The 19,581-nt window shown below is 47.2% G+C and overlaps 1 protein-coding gene across 2 annotated transcripts; it reads right to left on the bottom strand.

Annotated features, from left to right (window-relative positions):
• Nucleotides 1-5,775: 5,775 nt before the first annotated feature.
• Nucleotides 5,776-17,690, bottom strand: Zic4 (Zic family zinc finger 4). 2 transcript variants are annotated; one of them, XM_076576820.1, is made up of 3 exons: nucleotides 17,606-17,690; nucleotides 10,977-11,597; nucleotides 5,776-6,477 (listed from the first exon to the last, which is right to left on the bottom strand). In XM_076576820.1, exons 1-3 carry the CDS (start codon nucleotides 17,673-17,675, stop codon nucleotides 6,125-6,127), a joined length of 1,044 nt encoding a protein of 347 aa, XP_076432935.1. In that variant the 5' UTR covers nucleotides 17,676-17,690; the 3' UTR covers nucleotides 5,776-6,124. The 2 variants fall into 2 exon arrangements, with proteins under 2 accessions (XP_076432935.1, XP_076432936.1); XM_076576821.1 differs by lacking the exon at nucleotides 17,606-17,690 and having other exon boundaries at nucleotides 10,977-11,688.
• Nucleotides 17,691-19,581: the final 1,891 nt, after the last annotated feature.

Below are 19,581 nucleotides of genomic sequence, written 5' to 3'. Positions count from 1 at the left end.
AGCAGAGTTCCTCTTTCCTCTGCCCTTACCCTTGGTTCTTTTGCTGGGACCAGGAAGTTTCAAAGGCAGAACTTCTCTTTTGCAAAAGCCTACTGGAGGATGTCAAAGGAGTCACCCTCCCAACACCTTCCTTTCCTTCCACAGCGTGAAGTGGTTTGGGCACAGAACAGGCAGTGCCTTGCCAGTTTGCCACTAGCCTGCAAGGGATAGCAAGGTGCAGATTGGTTGGTTTTTAGGATCTCCTCTCTAGTCCTGACTGGACAATCCCAGAGGCTGAGAGAACTCCAGGCTACCAAGACACAGCAGAGTCCAGACCCGGGAGATCCTTGTGTCTGTCTTTCATCTTTTTTGTTTGTTTGTTTGTTTGTTTGTTTGTTTTAGAACTTCTCCCTCTAGGAATACAGTCCTTCAGCTCTAAGCTAGTTGTCCAAGATACTATCTAAGGTGACCTGCCATTCCCACCCCAATATCTATCATTCTCCCACTCCACACAATTGCGCACTCTAGTCAAGATCACCAGACCAAACTTCTCAGCAATCAGAAAGAAGTCAGGCATACATCTCCAAGATGTGACATCTGTGCAGAATTTGGGGTCCAAAATGGGTACTGGATTCTATGAGCAGAGACCACAGTGGAAGTAAGAGATTGTTCTTGTGGTTAAGATGATTCTGATACATTTGGGAAAAGTTTTCCAGTGGCAAGCCAGATAAAGACACAGGGTGCATGCTAAAACTCACCAAAGAGTCATTGGAGTGTAGCCTTCCAGCCTTAAGGTTGAGAACCTTCACAGATCCTTCTGGGGACCTCTGCCTACCTGGAGTTCCAACAAGATCCCTGCAAGTAGCTGTACCTACAGCATATCATCAGTTTAGGCAGATTTGGAGCCAAATCACTATCTTTCTCTAAGTTCATTCACTTCTTATTAGTCCCTGGGCCTTTTGCTAGGAATCAGAGGTGGTTCATGAGAGTGCTACAAACTATAGGAAGGCATCCTCACCAGACAGACCACTGAGCATCCATTTATCTTTTCTCCTCTGAAATGTAAATCAGTTGCTACCATTAGTGTCATCGGGGTGAGATTGTGGGCAGAAAGATCTCTCTCCAATCGTTGTTTCGTCAGGTCTCCTATTTTGTTATCTCAAGTGACTAGGCCCAAATAGAATCCTGCTGAACCATGAAGAAAGATAGGGAAAAGGACGAGCAGCTGTAAGAGAGCCCCAGACCTCTCCTAAGATGAAGAAGCAATAACTGGACACTGGAAAAGGAAAACATCCAATCATTTATTTCCAAATAACACAGCAAAGAGAAGGCACATGTACACAAAGTCTTTTGGAGGGAAAAAACTCATTTTATTTAACTTACATGTACATGTTTTCAAGAAGATTATGCCTCAGCTTTCAACATTGTTTTTATTTAACAATCACTGTCAAATACACACAACAACTTTTTTTTCTTTCAGGTTAGTTCCTAATTTAGCTGCTGTTAAAGGGAGAGATTTTTCAAATAACAATGTGGATAGACAAGGTACCAATAATCTAAGGGTTGACTCAGACCTGTGTGTATGTTAGTGATGATTATGAAATACTTGCCCAACTGTATAATTCACATCCATTGCAATCATTATATTCTCCCATAAATTAGCAATACAGACATGTGGAGGATCAAGTAAACAAACAACATCAATATAAGAGACATTTTGCAGCAACTATAACCGATCACATGGGTTACAACTTGGGGAAAGGTCTTCACAAATCATTTAGTAAGCACACAGGGTAGGGTGATGGGCACAATCTTATTTATTTAAATCACCTTTAGAACTACAGTAGGAAGTTAAGAAGACCTGAACAGGGGCAAAGTTTCTTTTCTAGGCACAATATAAAATGAACTGCACGTAGGGGAAGGGGTTGGCATGTGCATGCACTTTTTGGTCACCATCTTGTAAACCAAACCTTCTGAACTCCAAGATAACAACGACAATAAAGGAAATATTAAAATGTTCCTCTTGCTTATGCTACCATCCTTTGATGACAGAACGTGTGTGCTGATGGCTGCTAGTGGTGAGGAAACACGACAGATCTATTTATAGCACAAATTTCTTCGAAAAAAGGGAAAACTTAAGCATCACTTGTTTGCAAGCTTAAGTTCCAAGAACCCCAGGTAGGAATATTTGGAGCCTGAGAGATCTCCAAGAGAATCCATCCAGTTAGTAAACCTGGGCTGATGGGATGCAGACCAGGACAGAAAGCATAAACACAGGAGCATAGACTTGGGACACTTACCCTCTGCCTCTACCTTCTCGCATTACCTAATATACCAGTTTTTGTGCAAACGGCCTTCCAACATCTACACATATCACCAAGACTGAAACTACACAGTGCTTTTGTTTTTTGTTTTTGTTTTTTTTTTTTCCTCTTAGCAATACTTATCCCTAAAGTTATCTACTGGTGGAGCATAGGGATTTTTTTTCTTTAAGAAATTTGATTTTATCTCTTTAGCAATGGTTTGAAACCAATGGGGCAAAGTGAGTTTGACAGAGAGGAGAACAAATCGCTGACAAAGAACCTTTTACATTTCATCAGCGTTGTTAGGACGACAAGCAAGAATGTCTCAGATAATAACTCCCACTTCAAAGATTTCTCAGCTCAATAGAAGGCAGACCATCCTTTTTATTCAACCACAAGGACGGGCACTAAAGAAGACGCTACTGTTTGATTTTTTTTTTCCACCGTGTTTATTTTTCCCCTATTCACTAGGGTACTTGGATAAAATAAACAACAAGACAATTAAGAGAACATGGACTTCTAACTTTGCTGCCGTCTTCTCCATCCCCTTGGCCTTGGGCTTTTCAGTTTGTGCCCAAAGCCCGCCCAAACCTAAGGCTACCACACAGTGGCACATCAGAGGAAAAGTTTAAGGGGCTGCAAGACTTCCAGGGTGAGGAAGCAGTAGAGCACCTCTGGGGAAGGCAGTGGAACTAACTGTCCCTGAGGCGCACTTAACAGCTCCCGGTACTTCCCAGATTCGTCTTAAGTCCCCATTGGGCTCTGTGCTGCTGACACCCGAGCTGGGGATGCTCCTTTGGTAAGCTTCTCGGGATGCTCTAGTCATTTACTCTGACTCTAGGGCCTATGGGCGCTGTCAAAATGCTCCGAGTCCGGCTCCTCCTCCCTTTCTTGAAAGAATCCCGGGTACCAAAGCCCCCCTGCATCAGGGTGCAGGGTGAACCCCTAAACACTGGCAAGACAGGTCCTGGGAGGAAGTATATACTGGAGAGCACGGTGACAGTATTAAATGGCGTGAAAGCAAAGGTCAGCGCAAATGTATCTTAATAGAGTGTCCGCAGTGAAGTGTGCCGCCTTTGAAGCGGCCGCTCCCCGCGCGCATTTCCATGGCGAGCCTAACGCGGCGTGCTGATGCACCGTCAAACTCACACTTTCAACCCCAAAACCCGACTCTTTGAACAACCCGAGCTTGATTGGACCTTTCTCCTTTTCTTTTCCCTCTTACAAACCATTTCCTCGCCTTTAGAAACTCGCCATCAAACCCAAATACGCCCTCTGATCACCGCAGAAAGCAGAAACAAAGAAGGCTGAGCGGCGATTCAAGCGGCCCTTTTCTTCCCTCGCATTATTATCCATTTTTATTATGATCGGGAACAAGTGCCCATTCGCGTGGGTTTTGTTTACCGGAAATTAAATGAAAATGATTTAGTCCGCGTCAAACAAAAATATATACTTGTATACACAAGAAAAAAGGCCTGTTAGACGTAAATATTATGTCCTTAATGAAAAGCCTGGACGGGCTCCAGGCTCGGCCTTTCAGGATTTCAGTGAGACTTGCCCATTGCCATAGAAATCCTAACTTACCATGAAGATGCACCGTGGCGAAGAAACACTGCTTTGTGAGAGAGCCCTTTGATGTCGCAGGCGCAAGATGCCGGCGCTCAGCTGCGCAGGGCAAGATTACCTTGCAAGCAACATCTGTAACAAGCAAATGAAAAATTAAAGGCGATTAGTGATCGGCCAAATATTTTTATTTCATTTCGTTATTTTGGACTGGGGTGGAAGGCAAAACGAAGTGTTTCGAAACAGGAGAGAAAGGAAGGAGCCCTGTTTGAGGCGGGGCAGCTTTATAGTATCAGCAGAGGCGTCAAGTCCCACAAATGTTCTGTGTACCTTGGCAGTGAGGTTAGTGCTTGCCCATGGGAACAAGTTCTTTGCTTCTAACTGTCCCAGGCTGCCTCTGTGCTGGGTTGTAACTCAACAACAGGTTCACTAGAGCTGCTTTTGAAAGCTTCCGGGTTTCATTAGGGGTGAGCACTCCATTCCAGCCAAGGTGGTTGCTTTATTGGACAGAAGTTGTGGGGTCTGTGGGACCCAAGTGAGATTTTTTTTACTGGATTCGGAGCAGGAAGGGATAGAAAACAATGCAGCCGGGTTCTCATGCTAAGACTTGTTTGTCCAGCTTTTATTGTATCTAATGTACCTCTTTTGGGTGGCACTGGGGATAATCCGAGAGCTTCATGGGAATTGGGCAAGTCTCTACCACAGAGATACACGCCCCCACCCACCCACCCCCCGCCCCAGCCTAAGGGCTCAGGTTGTCTTGTTGAGTTCCTGGGGCCTTCCTTCTGGGCAGAAATGCTTCCCCTCTCGCACATATTAATCTCAGATTTTTAGTGACCTGGACTAGTCTGCCTGTACTTTTCCTTTGCCATCATTCTCTTTCCTTCGGTGGTGTTTTTCTCTATTTAAATCTCAGCTAGGGTTTTGGGGCAACTCCTCCTTCCCTACAGAGGGTGGCAGACTAGAAAGAAGCAAGGCACCCCGGTGTTCTCCCCCTCGAGAACTGCAGAGGCCTTGCTCTCTACCTCTACCAATATCTGATTTTTTTTTCCCCCAGGAGGACTCCATAACCAGCACATCAAATACTTTCAACTCTTATAATGTTGTTGCACTTTATTTCACACATGCCCACAAACTTTTTAAATAAAGCTAACATTGTGTCGTTTCTGACAAAAAGAAATGCTATTAGAGAATTGACACTGTTCTCTGAGGTGCATGCATCCCTGGCTGTGGAGACCTTGATTCAGTGATGACATCTCCCAGCTCCATATCCCTGACTGGAGCACCTATGAGGCTCTAAACAGATGGGGGCTGGAAAAAGTAAGCCTGGAAGCTTCACAACTCAGAATTCTTGAAAACCTTCTCGCTTTCCTTTGTCCATGCTTCCTATTGTTTTGGACTTACTCCCCAGTGCAAGTATAAAAATGTAAATAGAATTTGAGGTCTGACAGAACAGACTTATCTATGTGCTCTGATAGGCATTGGGATTGGAGGTGTGCCGCATCCCAAGAAAAGGGGAGAGCACTCCCCTCCTCCATTACTTGTCTCCCTTACAGAGGTGGCTGGAAAATGCTGGAGTTCTGTGTTTCTTTGTTGTTGTTGTTGTTGTTTGCTTATTTTATTGTTGTTGTTTTTCAAGACTAGCCAAGGAACAGGAGAGGGTATGGTGGCAAAGGAAAAGATAAATGGGCTTCGAGAAAATGGTTGTGGAATTCTGTCTGCCACCTCCTGGGCTCTGAACTCCTCCGATTGGGATTGATGGGCAAGAGGAGGGAAAGAAAAAGAGTCTGCGCCTGGGAGCTGGGGAGGCAGTGGCCCAGGCCTCAAGGAAAATCTTCTTCACCTTTCCACACCCACTGGGAAAATTTATAGCTTTACTTTTGCCACCTGCCGATGTCAGAATTGTGAATAAATTCTAATAAGTTTCTTCTTCTTCTTTTTTTTTTATCAGTCTCTTTATCCCGGACATCGGTTTCATGGGCAAAGGAGAGTACAGAATGTGAGCGTAGAATGACCACTTTATGTTTTCGTATACAGATCTAGTATCAGCATATTCCATGACCTCCAGTAAGTTTTAGTGGCGGTCTATCTGCTTGCCTGCCCCTCTACTCTCCCTCCCTTCGTTCCTGGCCTGTTCCTTGAAGCCTCAGTGGCCGGGCCTAGACTCAAGTCGACATAAACCAGAGCAGCACGCTGGTAAGCAGCCCTGATACTGGAGGCGGTGGTAGCTGCGGCTGGGCCCAGAGGTGGCGTGAGGCTGGGGTGGGGGCGCTGCAGAGTCAGCCTCCGCTGAGCCAGGAGCCCGAACACACGTACCATTCGCTCATGTCTGTGCCACGCACCGCCACCGCCGCTGTGCAGGCTATCGGGGGCTCACGGCCGCTTTCTAAAGAGGGAGACGTGAGAGCGGACGGTATTGCTGAGTCGTAGCCAGAGCTGGGTGGCGGCGAGCGACCGTGAACTTTCATGTGCTTCCGCAGAGAGCTGGGGTGCGTGTAGCACTTGTCACACCCGCGCACCTTGCACATGTAAGGCTTGTCGCTCGTGTGTACGTGCGAATGCTTCTTGCGGTCGCTGCTGTTGGCGAAACGCCGCTCGCAGCCCTCGAACTCACATCTGAAGGGCTTCTCGCCTAGGAATGGGGGGAAGGGGGGGATAACGCAGAGACATTAGAAGGGTGTGGGCTGCGTCCCAGTCTCGGGATTGTACCCTTCCCGTTGCTCTTTTGTTTTCAGCAAAAGACCCACAAAAGATTTTCAGAAATTACTTTCCTGTGTTCTTTAGGACTGACACCCCTCCCCCACCCGATGGGGAGAGGAAGCCCACTCCTACAGACTGCCACCCCTCCCCCCTCTTCGTCCTGTGCCTGGGGGTGGGGGCGGGGGGCGTCGGAGGAGGAGGAGGAGGAGGAGCGACGATGACTCCATCACAGTCATTTCCATTCTAAAGAACCCTGATCCACGCACGTTGTTTTCCTCCAACTTTTATCTATGTGGAGACTGGAGCACCTTTGCCCAAAGCATCGAGTTGATAGAGGAGGAGTTCACGTTTGCTGGATTTGAAGTTACTGCCCAGGCCATCTGTCTCTGCCCTAGTGAGCTTTGCCCAGCAATCCGCCGGACGCACACTCCATCCTGGTCCAAAGTGTTTTCTAAAGTAGGTTTTGTGCAAGTGCCAAGGCAATGAGAGGATTTGAGAGGGCGAGCGGTGGGTGCACATGCGTGTGCGTAGTGTGGGAAACATTCTGAGCAATGATTCCCCTTAAAGGCTGTTTTCCAGGAAATAGAGGCCCCTCTATGTTTCAGCCAGTGAAGGCAAACATACTGCAACATTCTTCAAATCTTGGCTAATCTATCCGAAATCCCTCAAGATAATGTTTGCCGCTGATAATATTTTATTGTACGGATCCGTCAGTTTTGCGGAGACCTTGTGGAGTGTAGGGGGGAGGGGGCTCTCAGTCCAAACTGATAATTCCAGGTCTGTGGTCGTCCCCAGACAATTCCCGCCTGCCTGAGAGCCCAGAGGCCAGTATGGGAAAGCAGGCTCAGACCAAGACAGATCTTAAGTCTCTGTTGAAATCGCAGCCCCTGAGTGCAGCAAGCTTCGATGAGCGTCTGCTACCGGCAAGCCGGGTCCGGCTCCTCTGACCACCGGGTGGTCTAGGTAAAACTGCAGGAAGGCAGGAAAACGCACAAAGCTTCGGGAATACTGGTTGGGCCAAGCCTTATTCCAGGAGTTCTTTGCTGCCTGAATTTGCTGCTCTGTGGAAAAGGAAAGAACTTCCCCCGCCCCCAAACCCAGAATTTCAAGTCTCTGGCTCAGCTGACATTGTTTGGGAAAGGAAAGTGGAGGGTGTCTGTGCTCTAAGCAGCCGATGGTCTTGGGGGTGATCAGGGGTGCGAGAATCTCTCTAGCAACTGATTGGGGAGCAAGATGCTCCACTATTGGCTTTGTGGCCTCTTCTTCCGTGGTTTACAGGAAAGACTTCCTGATAAAACCAACAAAGACCCCCATTCCACCGCGGGCGTTGACGCTCAGGTTGAGACCGAGGTTTACACGTAACCTGCCTGCCTTTGGCTCGGGCAACAGCCGGTGATCCCGTCTCTCCTACACAGCCCACAGATAGTGCTCACCCTTGCTGGAGTGCAGCTGGTACACTAGGGTCCTCTGGAAGGTGTTGCCCGCTGCCGTTTTCACAGGACAAGGCACAGTCTTACGAAAAAGTGGAGGAGATGTATAATGAACAAATCAGTGTCCCTATTTGTCCCCGGATTTTTCTCCTCTGATTCCACCAGCGTTTGCAAACCCCAAACTTTCCTCCCTCCTTTCCCATTCTTCTTTATAAAATAACTTACAAAAATAAAATCATTTGAAGCCTACAAAAGAGAATAAGGTTTTTCGGGCGTGTGTGGAGGGGAGTAGAATTTGAGGTTAGAATTTAAGAATAGAATTCCCTCACCGGGGTGGGGTGGGGGAGAAAGAAAAAGAAAAAAAAAAATTCAGCTACACACATATCCCATTCCAGCGTCTCGTCGTGTAAAATAGAAAAGTATTTCGCTCCAGACGAGAAACAGAGAAGTGGGGGAGGAGGGGGGAGGCAGGTACTGAAATGCTTCAGTCCGGGGGAGTGATCAGGCCCCTGGGAGGCCAGGTGCAGCCCGGCCTTAGCGTTCCCCAGCTGCAGGAGGCGCCCTGGTCTCTGCGCTTGACAGCCCTCCCACCCCCCCGTCACCCCCGCCACCCCTCGCCCTTCCCCTCCCCCAAGTCCCTGCGCGACGCCCTGGGTGGGAGGGTGGACCCTGCGGCGCCGCCGTGCTGGGCCTGCCTCCTGCGGGACGACCTGAGTCCTGGCTGCGCCGCCTAGGCCGCGAACCTCCGGGCCGGTCCTCGGACCGGGGCTCCGGAGCCCGCCAGGCCTCCTTCCGCGCGGGCGAGCGCAAAGTTCGCCGGCCTACATACAGGACGCCCGGCCAGCGCCATTTTCTCGCACTTGTGGCTCGGTCTGTTTTCGCGATGACTCCGCCCCAGAGCGGCCCGGGCACCGGCCTGTATTCCCCCTCTCCACCTCCACCCCCCCCCCCCACGAGGGCTGACTGACTGCGGGGAAAGATGGGGAGAGCCCGGGGCAGGGGTCCCGGGAGGAGCGCCAGTAGGGGAGGTTGGCACGGCGCGCGCTCCTGGCCCGCGCCTCCCTCGCCGCCGCCGCACCATTGTTCCCGGGTCTCTGTCACAGCCACAGAGGGAAACCTTTCTTCACCCGCCGCCTCCAGAGCCAGGCCTGGGAGTCACAGTCGGGACAATCTCAGCTAAGAAATCTGCTCCTGATCGCCGCTTCCGCGACTCGATGGAAATGAAACGCCATTAATATTTGAAAAGGCAATTATTTTCCTGTTGAATCGAAAACTGTCTTCATGAATAATTTGTAGAGAGTTCTATTGCCATTTGAGAAACATTTTGTTGCTGCTTTGCCTCCTCCTTTTCTTTCCATTACTTAGGACATTTGAGGGAGACACGGAACAGGGGTGGCTCTGTGCAGTTTTGTTTTGTTTTGCCTTTTTTTTTTTTTTTTAAACCCAAGCTGTAATGAATCAGGACTAAGACCGAAAAGAACGCGCAGAATTCTGCCTTGAGTCCAGGCAAACCTGAGAGCCAGCCAGGCACACTTGTGCTTCTCTGATGTAGGTCGATTGCGCTCAGAATTTAACCATTTTCTGCTTCACAGACTTCAAACAGTGGGCCGGCAAAGAGCAGTATAAGTTCTTCAAAATCCCTGTCATTAAAGATGAGTTCTTTCTCCAGCCCCGGATTGTGCATCCACCTTCCAGGTGCTGGCAACCAGCCCCTGGAGCAGCAAGTCTGAGGGTTGGAATCATGGTCTTACTCATCCCTCTGTCCCTGGGAATAGAACTCCGGGAGAGAGGAGCAGATGAATGACAGAGATCTCAGATCGTGTTTTAGAAAACCGTACAAGATGTTTGCAGACACGCTAGGGGATCAAGAACAAGATCCAAACTGGACTTTGGTCTTGCCTCAGCCTATGGCAGTCTCCCACCCCTAAACCTCATGGAGAAGGCAGTTTGCAGCAGGACTCAGCAAGCTTCTTCCCTGAGACTGTAACCATCGAGAACTTGGACTCTTAAAAGGGTTACTGTTCTAAAAAGAATTGTAGAAAGGAAAGATGCTGCCCGGAGTACCAAGCTGGACTTCTTCTGGTCTTCGCATCATTCTTCCCTTTTCCCGCCTCCAAGATGGGGGAGGGGAGAAGACGCTGACTTCTTAAACTTCAAGGGAGGGGGGGGGAGGAGTATGGAGAGTCAAAGGGTGGCTGCTAAACTAATTAATGTAACTTCACAGGCTGTTCTGAAAGTGTGAAAACTTTCTTCTTGCAATTGTATTAATTAGATGCTTCTGGCCAGAAGAGTTCAACCCCCAGCCTCCTTCCCTGAGCTCCTTTGCTTTCCGTTAACTAGAGCTAACAGATGTGGTTGACACATGTCCCTATTTCACTTAACAGCTCAGTAAATGACATTTAAGGCAGTGGGTCCCGTTGGGTCTCTACTAAAAATAAGAATGAGGGTTGCCCAAAAATGTCCCTTCTGTGGAGCCAACAGTACAAAAGCAGGTCAAAAGTAGGCCCCCAAGGCTCATACATCCTAAAGGAGGTATTATGGGTCAGATGACCCCTCCGTCCAGGTGACGGTGAAGTTAAAAGGGAGAAAGAGTTTCCGAAAGTGATCTGTAAATGTGAGACAATAGTCCCCATTTCCGTTAAGATGTGGCGGGAGACCATGCTGTTTTAAAACTGTCTTAAAACTGAACTTTAGGGACTGGGCATATAGCTCAGTACCCAGGGCCCAATCTTTACATCCTAAATCAAATCAAATCTCTAAGCTAGGAGCACCCGTTTACCAAGAGGGATCCCAGAACTCTGGAACCACTCTTCCCACACAGCCTCCGGAAAAACGGTGAGTCTACAAGCAGAAGCTGTTAATTACCATTTTATAAATCTGGCTCATGGAAACAATACCAAAAATCGCCTCCCTCCTCCCCTCGGCGGGAACTTAAGGAAATTCAGACCCAAGGGCCTGTGTCCCATGGGGCCGCACGAGACAGACAGCACTGAGTACTGACCTGTATGTGTTCGTTTGTGTATTTTGAGATTTTCTGATCTAGCAAAGACTTTCCCACACCCTGGGAAAGGACAAGGGAAGGGCTTCTCGCCCGTATGCACGCGGATGTGATTTACAAGTTTGTATTTGGCTTTGAAGGGCTTGCCCTGTCGCGGACACTCCTCCCAGAAGCAGATGTGGTTAGCCTGCTCTGGGCCGCCGACGTGCTCCACGGTGACGTGCGTGACCAGCTCGTGCATGGTGCTGAAAGTTTTGGAGCAGGGGCGCGGGGACACTGGGCCATCCTCGCCTAGCCACTTGCAGATGAGCTCCTGTTTGATGGACTGGCGCATATAGCGGAAAAAGGCTCCAGGGCCATGGGGTGCGGCGAGGTTCACGGTCAGGTTCATGCCGCCATAGCCGTGCAGGGCTGTGGCTGTTGCCAAAGGGTCGCTGCGGGCCGTGGGCCCCGGTGCAAAGGGTTCCGACCTCGCATACATGTCTCCAGGGAGCCCCAGACGCAGGAGTCCGTTCAAAGGACGGTTGTGGGAGGCCTGGGGAGGTTGCTCATGAAGGCCCGGAAATACCGAGGGGCTCGAAGCGGCGGCGGCGAACTGGGGCCCATGGTGTCCACAGCTGCTACCTGTTGTCGAGACAAACAGCGTGTATAAGAACCGGTGGAGTGGGCTTCGCACTTTCCCCGGCCCCCGGGGACAAGTCCTGCCCAGCCGCATCTAGGTTTCTGGCGTTGGTGCTGGGATCTTGAGCAAGTCGGTGCCAGCTGTGAACCTGGAGGACCAGGCAAAGCCAAAAAGCCTCCGCCTTCGGTCCGGCTAGGCTGCAGTTCTGCCGTCCCCTGCGGAGCCATGAGCTGGAGAGGGGCAGTGATAATGGGGTAGGTGGGAGAGGCTACCAGACTGAGTCTGTGGGTGCCTGGGGGCACGGCCTCTGCGGCAGAGGTGTAAAGACCCGTATCTCAAGATTACTTTGTCCACCAACACCAAGGGGTGCTCCCGGGCCAAAGATGGAGGTGATGGGGGGGGGGTTCATTTTGGAGGTGGTGACGTTAGAAGTGGTAGTGATTTTGAAGCATCCTAGACGTATATATTAATTTCAGTGTCCCACTGGGCCTGGAAAGGACCTCCTGCTGAACCTCGGCCTGGCAGCCGCCAGTACCACTGCAGCCTAGCAGTGCAGAGAAAGGACAACCGGAAAAAAAAAAGACTTATGCAAAGTGGTGGGGATTTTTTTGTTTGTTTGTTTGTTTTTGCGTTTTTCTTTTAAGTTTTGGGTTTGTACGCCACCCCTTTTCTGTGTCTTTAATGTCTGTGTGAAACCCCCGGACACTACAGAGGCGGCAGCAGGGCGCTTAAGGAAATGAATAGATTCGGGGCCATGGTCCGGGCCACCGTGAGAACAATCGCCTATGGCGCCCATTGGCCAGTGGCCTGGCCCGACGTCAGTGATGACAGCTCTCTCTCTCTCTCTCTCTCTCTCTCTCTCTCTCTCTCTCTCTCTCTCTCTCTCTCTCTCTCTCTCTCTCTCTCTCCTCTTTTCTCCTCTCCTCTCCTCTCCCTCCCTCCTTTCACTCCCTCCCCCAACCTCAATAGCATTTCACGCTTCCACTGCTCATGCGCTCTGATCCAGGCAGGAATTCTTTTCTCTTTCCTGTACACCTACCCTCCACCCCCACCCCATCCCTTCTAGAAAGCTGAGCATTGCTATCAGGCTCCTGAAATTGAGCAAGGTTAGGTTATGCATCTACCCATGACCACTCTCTGAGAAGGAGTTGAGCATAGTCCTGGGCATTTTAATAACCAGACCCCCCAAGAAGCTTGGAAAGTTTGTCTTTGAGTGCAAAGGAGAGGGTCTGGATCAAGGCAGGAAAGAAGGCTGCAGACTGCCTGGAGCAGAGAAACTCCTAGAGTAACGAACCTGACACCCACTTGATTCTCTTTCCTCCTCTGAAACTTCGTCTTGCCCCCTTTCTCCCCTTCCTCCTTCTCATGTCCCCCAACCTAACTCACGTCCCCACCATACTCTGCCTTCCTGTTTTGCTTCCTTATTAGCCCACCTCCCTCTTCTTCTCCACTCTCTTCTCAGACAGCTCCCTTCCTCCCTTCCTCTCCCCCTTCCCTCTCCCACTCCCGGTGACAGCGCTCCTGGAAATAGAAACCCTAGAATCCCAGCCTGACTAGAGAGATGGAACCAGAGGAGGTCATGAGAAGAGGGGAGGGCAAGTCTTGTTTCAAACTCACTTCTGGCTTTCCTGAAAGGGCTCTTTTCATCATAGCTCGTATTTATCTACCTGAGGGTATTCTGGCAAAAAAGAAAAAGAAAAAGAAAAAAAAACAAAGAAGAAAAGACAAGACAGAAAGAAGGCGGCTCTGGACACACACATAAACAAATAGGAGGAACAGGTCCTTGCTCTCGAGGCTCTCTCAAGGGGACTAATCTCGGGGTCCTGACCTCTCTCCAGTGATGCCAGATGAAGGTTCTGTGAATGAAGACTAGGATTACTTTCACAGTCTCTGGGCACTTGTTGCCAAAACTTTAACCTTAATTCTTGCTATCTTTAGGACTCTGCAGAGGGGATACCATAGTTGACTGCATCCATGACCTTCAGTCTAGAATTGCCACCACAGCTGGCCCAGGAAGACCAATTGAGGATAATTTCAACTGTGGTTCAGGAATGACTGCCCCTTGTCTGCCCTAGGATCTGCTGCTTTCTGAGCCCAGGTCACTGACTGTTTCTTCTTCATGGCCAAAAATGTCAGTGGATATTTTTGGACCTTCCTGGCATAGAACATATCCCCAAGACACAGAAAGCCTTGGGTGTTTTTTGTTTTTTGTTTTTTAGAGAGTCCTAAAGACTGAAACAACAACAACAAAAACCTTTAAGAGGAGGGAGAAGTTTGAACAAATTCCATGGAACAATAACTTGGAACTGAAGGAACTACCCCGTCCCTGAGGATATCATAATCCATGAGTAGTAAATAAAGGTTTTTGGCTTTGTTTGTTTTGTTTTGTTTTGTTTTTGAGACCCAGGATTGTCTAGAACTTGAATGGTTTTGGTCTTCTGCTCTTTCTGCCACTGTTCTCCAGGAGCTGGGTTTATAGACGTCCACCACCACAAATGAGTTAATGCGGTGTTGGGAAAGGAACGGAGGACTCCATGCATGCTGAACAAGTCCTCTACCAACTGAGCGACATTTCTACTCCCTAAATAAGGCTTTAAAATTTTTAATAATTGACTTATTTTCTAAAGCTTGGTACATTCTTCATTCATCCCTGCTTGGGGCAAGGGATTTAGCAAGGGATTAACTTCCACAATAATTTCTCTAGCTTTGAATAGCCTGTATCTCTCTGCTCTGCATTAGGAAGGACTTAGGCAATTACAAACAGATTCTGTGAGCGCACTCACTTGCACATGCGCACACGACACACACACATACACACACACACACACACACACACACACACACACACACACAGGAGAAGGAGAGACATTTGACTTGTGTTACCTAAACCAAGGCCTTTTATGGCAATTTTAAAACTAGACTCTGGAGTCCATCTTCTTTCCTGGCTTTGCCCCCCACTCACCCCCCTTTACTTTCTTTAGCCCTTTAGTGAGAGGTACTTCTATCTGGTCCCTTGGCTTGTTTTCCCTTCCCCTTCATCTTTGGACAGTTGTTACTGAATTTCAGTGAATTTCAAGTCCTACCTCTGAGCAAAATGAAGAAAGTATTCAGGTGACTATGTGTTGAACCCCCAAAGGGCTTAAAGCAGAGCATACATGCTGCAAACAAAACTGTGTTCCTTCCTGCCCAGCTATTCCTATCATCTGAACCTCAGATTGAGATAGTAAACCTGAGTGCAGGGGCACATGTACCGTAGCCCAGGAATTAAAATTCCCCTTCTCTCACCTAAACCTAGGTGATACACAATTAATTGCTCAGGATGTGTCAAATTCACGATCCATTTTAGCTTTTGCTAATTATTTTATTTGAACTAACGTGGGTTCTTAATACACATACTGTGACCCAGTCCCTGTTAGAAGCTTTGAGTAACAATGCAGACTGAACAGGGTTTTTTAAAAAGCATTTTCAGCTATTTTCAGAACCATTTGGAAGCCTGGTGAGCATGCTGAACTCCTAACAGTCATGTGTCCGCTTCTCATTTTCACAGGAGAAGAAAATGTTCACTTTCCATTAGCAGGTTGTAGAGAGAATGATTTAAAAAAAAATCCAAGTTTACAGACCTCCTGAATTGTTAAGTACTGACCTGTGTATCCGAAGGCTAAAGGAACCCAGAAGTTTTATATCTGGTTAGTATACAGTCTGTCTGACTAACTTTGCCCTTGAAGAGGTATGAACATGTGTATGACTTTTCGTGCCAGCAGCAAAAGGGCAAAGACATCTAATTCAGCCAAAATCACTGACAGTAGCCTGGCCCCATGGAGCTCCTTCCCAGATGCAGCCTTCTCTTAAAGCACTAAAAACATCTGGACCCATCCTGGGTAGATGTTTCTTGAGTAGCCAGGGGTCAGGTGACCTGCAGGTCACAGAGGCTGCCTGATCCTTGCAAAGTTCTTGGAGCCATATGGTCCATACCTCGGTTGGCTAAACATAACAATGGGACCAGACATTCTTTTAAGGTCCATTTCCCCAGAGACAGAGATAGAGAGAAAAATATTTCTTGTATCCATTTATATTTACTGACATAGAACTTTGAGCAATTACGTAAGGACCTTCAAGGTGTATTTCTAAAATAAACTCCAAAACAGTCTCAAGCTGATCAGATATGACAAGTCATGTAATGCCAATGTCCAAGAGGTATATTTTAGTCTTCCCAAAGGTCTTTTTGATGTCTCTGGACAGAGATCCCCAGTTTCAGAAACTGCAAATTGGTCAGAAGTGCTAATCTTCACTTGGGTTCAGCTTGTTTTTCAGGAGCTTCCTGCTTGGTTTGCAAAGAAAAGTGGGTGTTTGGGGCAAATGCTACCCACCTCAAAAGCACTAAAGCTTTCATGAGGGCTTATGTGGAGCAGATTCTACCAGTAACCCTGCAGCATCCTTCACCCTCCAGATTCTCTGAAAATTAATGCCCAGAATCATATCTTGAGCAGTTTTGCTCACAATAGCCACTCATCGATGGCATAAACAAGTGATTTCTAGTTTATTTTCTAGAAATAGGGTAGCTGGTCCATCTGTTAGGACTCCGAGCCTCACTAGCTGAAATGCCTGACCTCTCTTCCTGGGAAGTTGGAAGGATGGAATTAGGCATCAAGAGCTGGGCTGTTTTTCCATCTTGATCTTTGAAACAATACTAAATTATGATTATCTATTAAGTAGAGGGTCCATGGCTCAGAGCCAGGCCAAGCAGCCTCTGTCATCTGAATGTCCTGCTGCTAGATGTGCAGACACTTCTTCAGTTCTTTTTTTCCCCCGTTTCTGACCATGGTGCCACTCAAAATTAGGTGTGTATCTCTGAAGAGGCTATCCACTGACTTCAGGATTCCTGCAGTGGGAAGCATCTCAAGTCTTGTGAAAAGAAATCATTTAAGCCCCAGAAGCCTGCCATATGTCCAATCCCAAATTATGCAAAGGAGGTGAGGTCTGTCAGGTTTTTTTAGAAGAGGAAATTTTTCCTAATTATGGAAATTTGGGCTTTAATCATCATTAATGGAACTGAGAGTATCGAAAAAAATATACTTAGATGTAATTTAATTCCCAAGCAATGCTTCTGCAAAATGTCTTTTTAACAAAAGATTGCTGCTATAAGAACATCCATGGTAGCATTAAGGAATCAAAATACTGAATGTATATAATAATTGCACCTCTCTTTTGACTTCTACCATAAAATCATCCCAAGTAGTAGAAGAGAGTCATTTCCTAACTTATTTAACTTCTGTTAAGAAGCTTGCCTTGCATACCAATAAGGGAACATCTTCGGAGAAAACACGGAGTTGTATAGTTGAAATGAGAAAAATTAGATGCCTGGAAGGGGGGGAAACACCAGCCTTAAATCCTATGCTTATTCTAAATGGAATATGAAATTAAATTCCTCACAATGAAGGTATTTCTGACAGAGTGGCTGTCAGTCACTCTTGGTTCAGACACCACATTGTGGGAACATAGTCACTGCCACATTGCAGAAGGCTGGTGCCCCTGGTAAAGATGATGCATATCATGTAAACCCCATCACCAAGATCAAAGTCCGCCTCTTTCATGGAAGCCAATACATGTCAAACCTCATCCCAATCAAATTGTCTGGAAATGAATTCAAGATGAATATGTCATAGAATAATGTGACAGAGGAACTGCAGAAGGTCAAGGGTGGTTGTTTCAATGATCGAGTACTCAAATATTAATTCTAGAACGTCCAGATGAGTAGGCATTGAGGGGCTAATCCTCAGGCTGCTGGTGGGATGTTGTGTCATTGATTTGTGTGCAAATGCATCAAGCACCAAGGTGTTATTCTAAGTTTCATTTGAACTCTAGAGACATGCCAAACTCACATCTCAGTATAACAAAAGAGAAACAAACAAACAAAAAATACAATTTATGCATAAAACACAAAAAAGTAGAAAAAAGTGCCCCATCTTCAGCAAATCCATTTATAATAAGATTTTTTTTTTTTTTTACTCACTTGATTCTTTCAGGGTATTTCTGTAAAGCCGCAATCGTTTCCTCATCACCAAGGAAGACTTGTATTTCATTTTCTGAGTTTGAGCCTGCTTGAGAAGAAAAGAACTGAGTAAAACACTACCATACATGTCTCTGTGGCAAGAATCTGTGGCCTGAGTGTATGAAAGAAAGATGTTAGTCTGCAAACAATCTTTTAGCCTTTCTTTGATTGTTTTCAAATTTGGAAACACAAGGGGAAAAAAAAAGATTTCTGGGGACTACTCCTGTTTCTTGTAAAATCATATGGGTTGGTAACAAAAACATTGAAAAATCCTAATTTCACAGTTAGACTTTTTATCATTCATTGTTCTGCCTTGAGGGTGGGAGCATTCATTCAATGTCCAAAAACCTGTGGCTTCTAGAAATTGAAATTATGTTTCAGAAAACCCCATTATTTCTTCAAGTCAGTTATTTACATTTGGTGAGGTGCGGCAGGGAGGGCCCTCTGTTTTCTAGGGGTGTGCAATTATGCTTAGTTATATTGTTGGAAGGAAGAAGTTTGCAGATTTTGAAATCCTGTTCTGTCTGTAGTAGTGAATAATTCTTTAGTCTCACATGTTCCACCCCCACCTCCAGACCAACTTGAGAGCTGCCACTGACTCATTTTTCAAAGCTAATGTTAAATCCACCAGGTTAAAAAAGTATCATTTTGTTGTTGTTGTTAGTTGGTGCCAAGTTGCCCCTTAGCTGTAGTTGAAAAGTTTAGAAATAATGCCTCCCTCTCAAGATTATCAGTGGCTGGAGCTCCCAGGCATTCGGCAGCCATACATCCTTGGAAGCATTCTGAGGACCTCTGCATCCACTGGGCGAGACTGAAGACAGAGGAGCAGCCAAACAGGCAATCCACGTAGCACTGACCCTAAATTTAGTGAGGAAGGACAAACAGGCATTGAAAAAGGTCTCAGGCTGGACAAACACAGCAAGACCTCAGTCAATGGGACGTCAGCCTGTCTTGACACTCCAGCCCACAGGACAAGTGGCTATTTAACTTGTTGACCCACAGGCTAAATCCAAGTGGGGCTGCAGTGTCATACAGGGTCTCTGATTTCTTATGTTCCCTCACCTCTCACTCAGACCCAACCAAACTACCCTAAGGTTTTTATCCTTTTTTTTTTTTCTTTCTTTCCCAGGCATGGGCCTGAGTATACTCACCTGTTCCCAGAGGAAATTGTTTTCAATTCTTTCTAACAAAAACAACAACAAAATCCTTCCATAAAGGTAACAAGCTCCTTCTAGCACAGACCAAGAGAAAAAGGAGGCCCAACTTTGCATTCTTACAGAAGGGCAGCGAGCCCGGGTGTCTTTGCTCTGAATGTCCTCATGGCGGGGTATCTGGCACCACAGTTCCTGGTTGGTTGGCAATAATAGAATTTACTTGTTTGCTTCTGAGGAAAAGGGGTGTAAGTTTCCCTAGAAACTTCTGTCCACCCACAATGCTGGCACAGCCCAACTTCTAGGAGGTCTGTGGCTGGTACCCTTTTCCCTATGTGAATGTCCTTTGTACATTACAAATGGTCCCACAGGCATGCAAGCAAATGTATCAAAGGTTGGACCAAGGCAGACAAGAGGGGCCTTAAGTAGTTCTGCAGCAGCTTTGTGTAGGGAAATAGGGCAAACATCACTTTGGTCCAAATTTGAGACCATTTAGCCAGTGGTCTTGCTGAAAGAGCAGAGTGAGGAAAGACTTTGGGAAATGACCTTGGGCCCCTGAACCTGAGGTCCCCAGAATAAGAGATCTGAAAAGCTCTTTGATTTCTCCAAAACTGTTGCTCCTGAGGTGTCTCCCTCTTACCTTAAGGAGCACCACCAGGTGAATCAGCCTTTATCCTGTACCTTGAGAGGAGTGGAGAGCGGTGCCGGGGAGCCTCAGTGATTGATAGTGACAAGAGGACGGGATGGTTGGTAGTGCAAAAGGCACGATTTTATTTGAGGAATCAC

Source organism: Peromyscus maniculatus, chromosome 7 (genome assembly GCF_049852395.1).
Source record: "Peromyscus maniculatus bairdii isolate BWxNUB_F1_BW_parent chromosome 7, HU_Pman_BW_mat_3.1, whole genome shotgun sequence".
NCBI lineage: Eukaryota > Metazoa > Chordata > Mammalia > Rodentia > Cricetidae > Peromyscus > Peromyscus maniculatus.
Note: the sequence above shows the minus strand (reverse complement) of the source record. Positions and strands in the feature narration are given on the sequence as shown.

What these genes read in the sequence shown, in the direction of transcription:
- Zic4 (XM_076576821.1), bottom strand. Translation starts at nt 11,688, where the DNA reads ATGCGGCTGGGCAGGACTTGTCCCCGGGGGCCGGGGAAAGTGCGAAGC. An exon ending in ACACAAACGAACACATACAG is followed by an intron (nt 6,478 to 10,976) that starts GTCAGTACTCAG and finishes CCCCATTCCTAG; the next exon opens with GCGAGAAGCCCTTCAGATGT.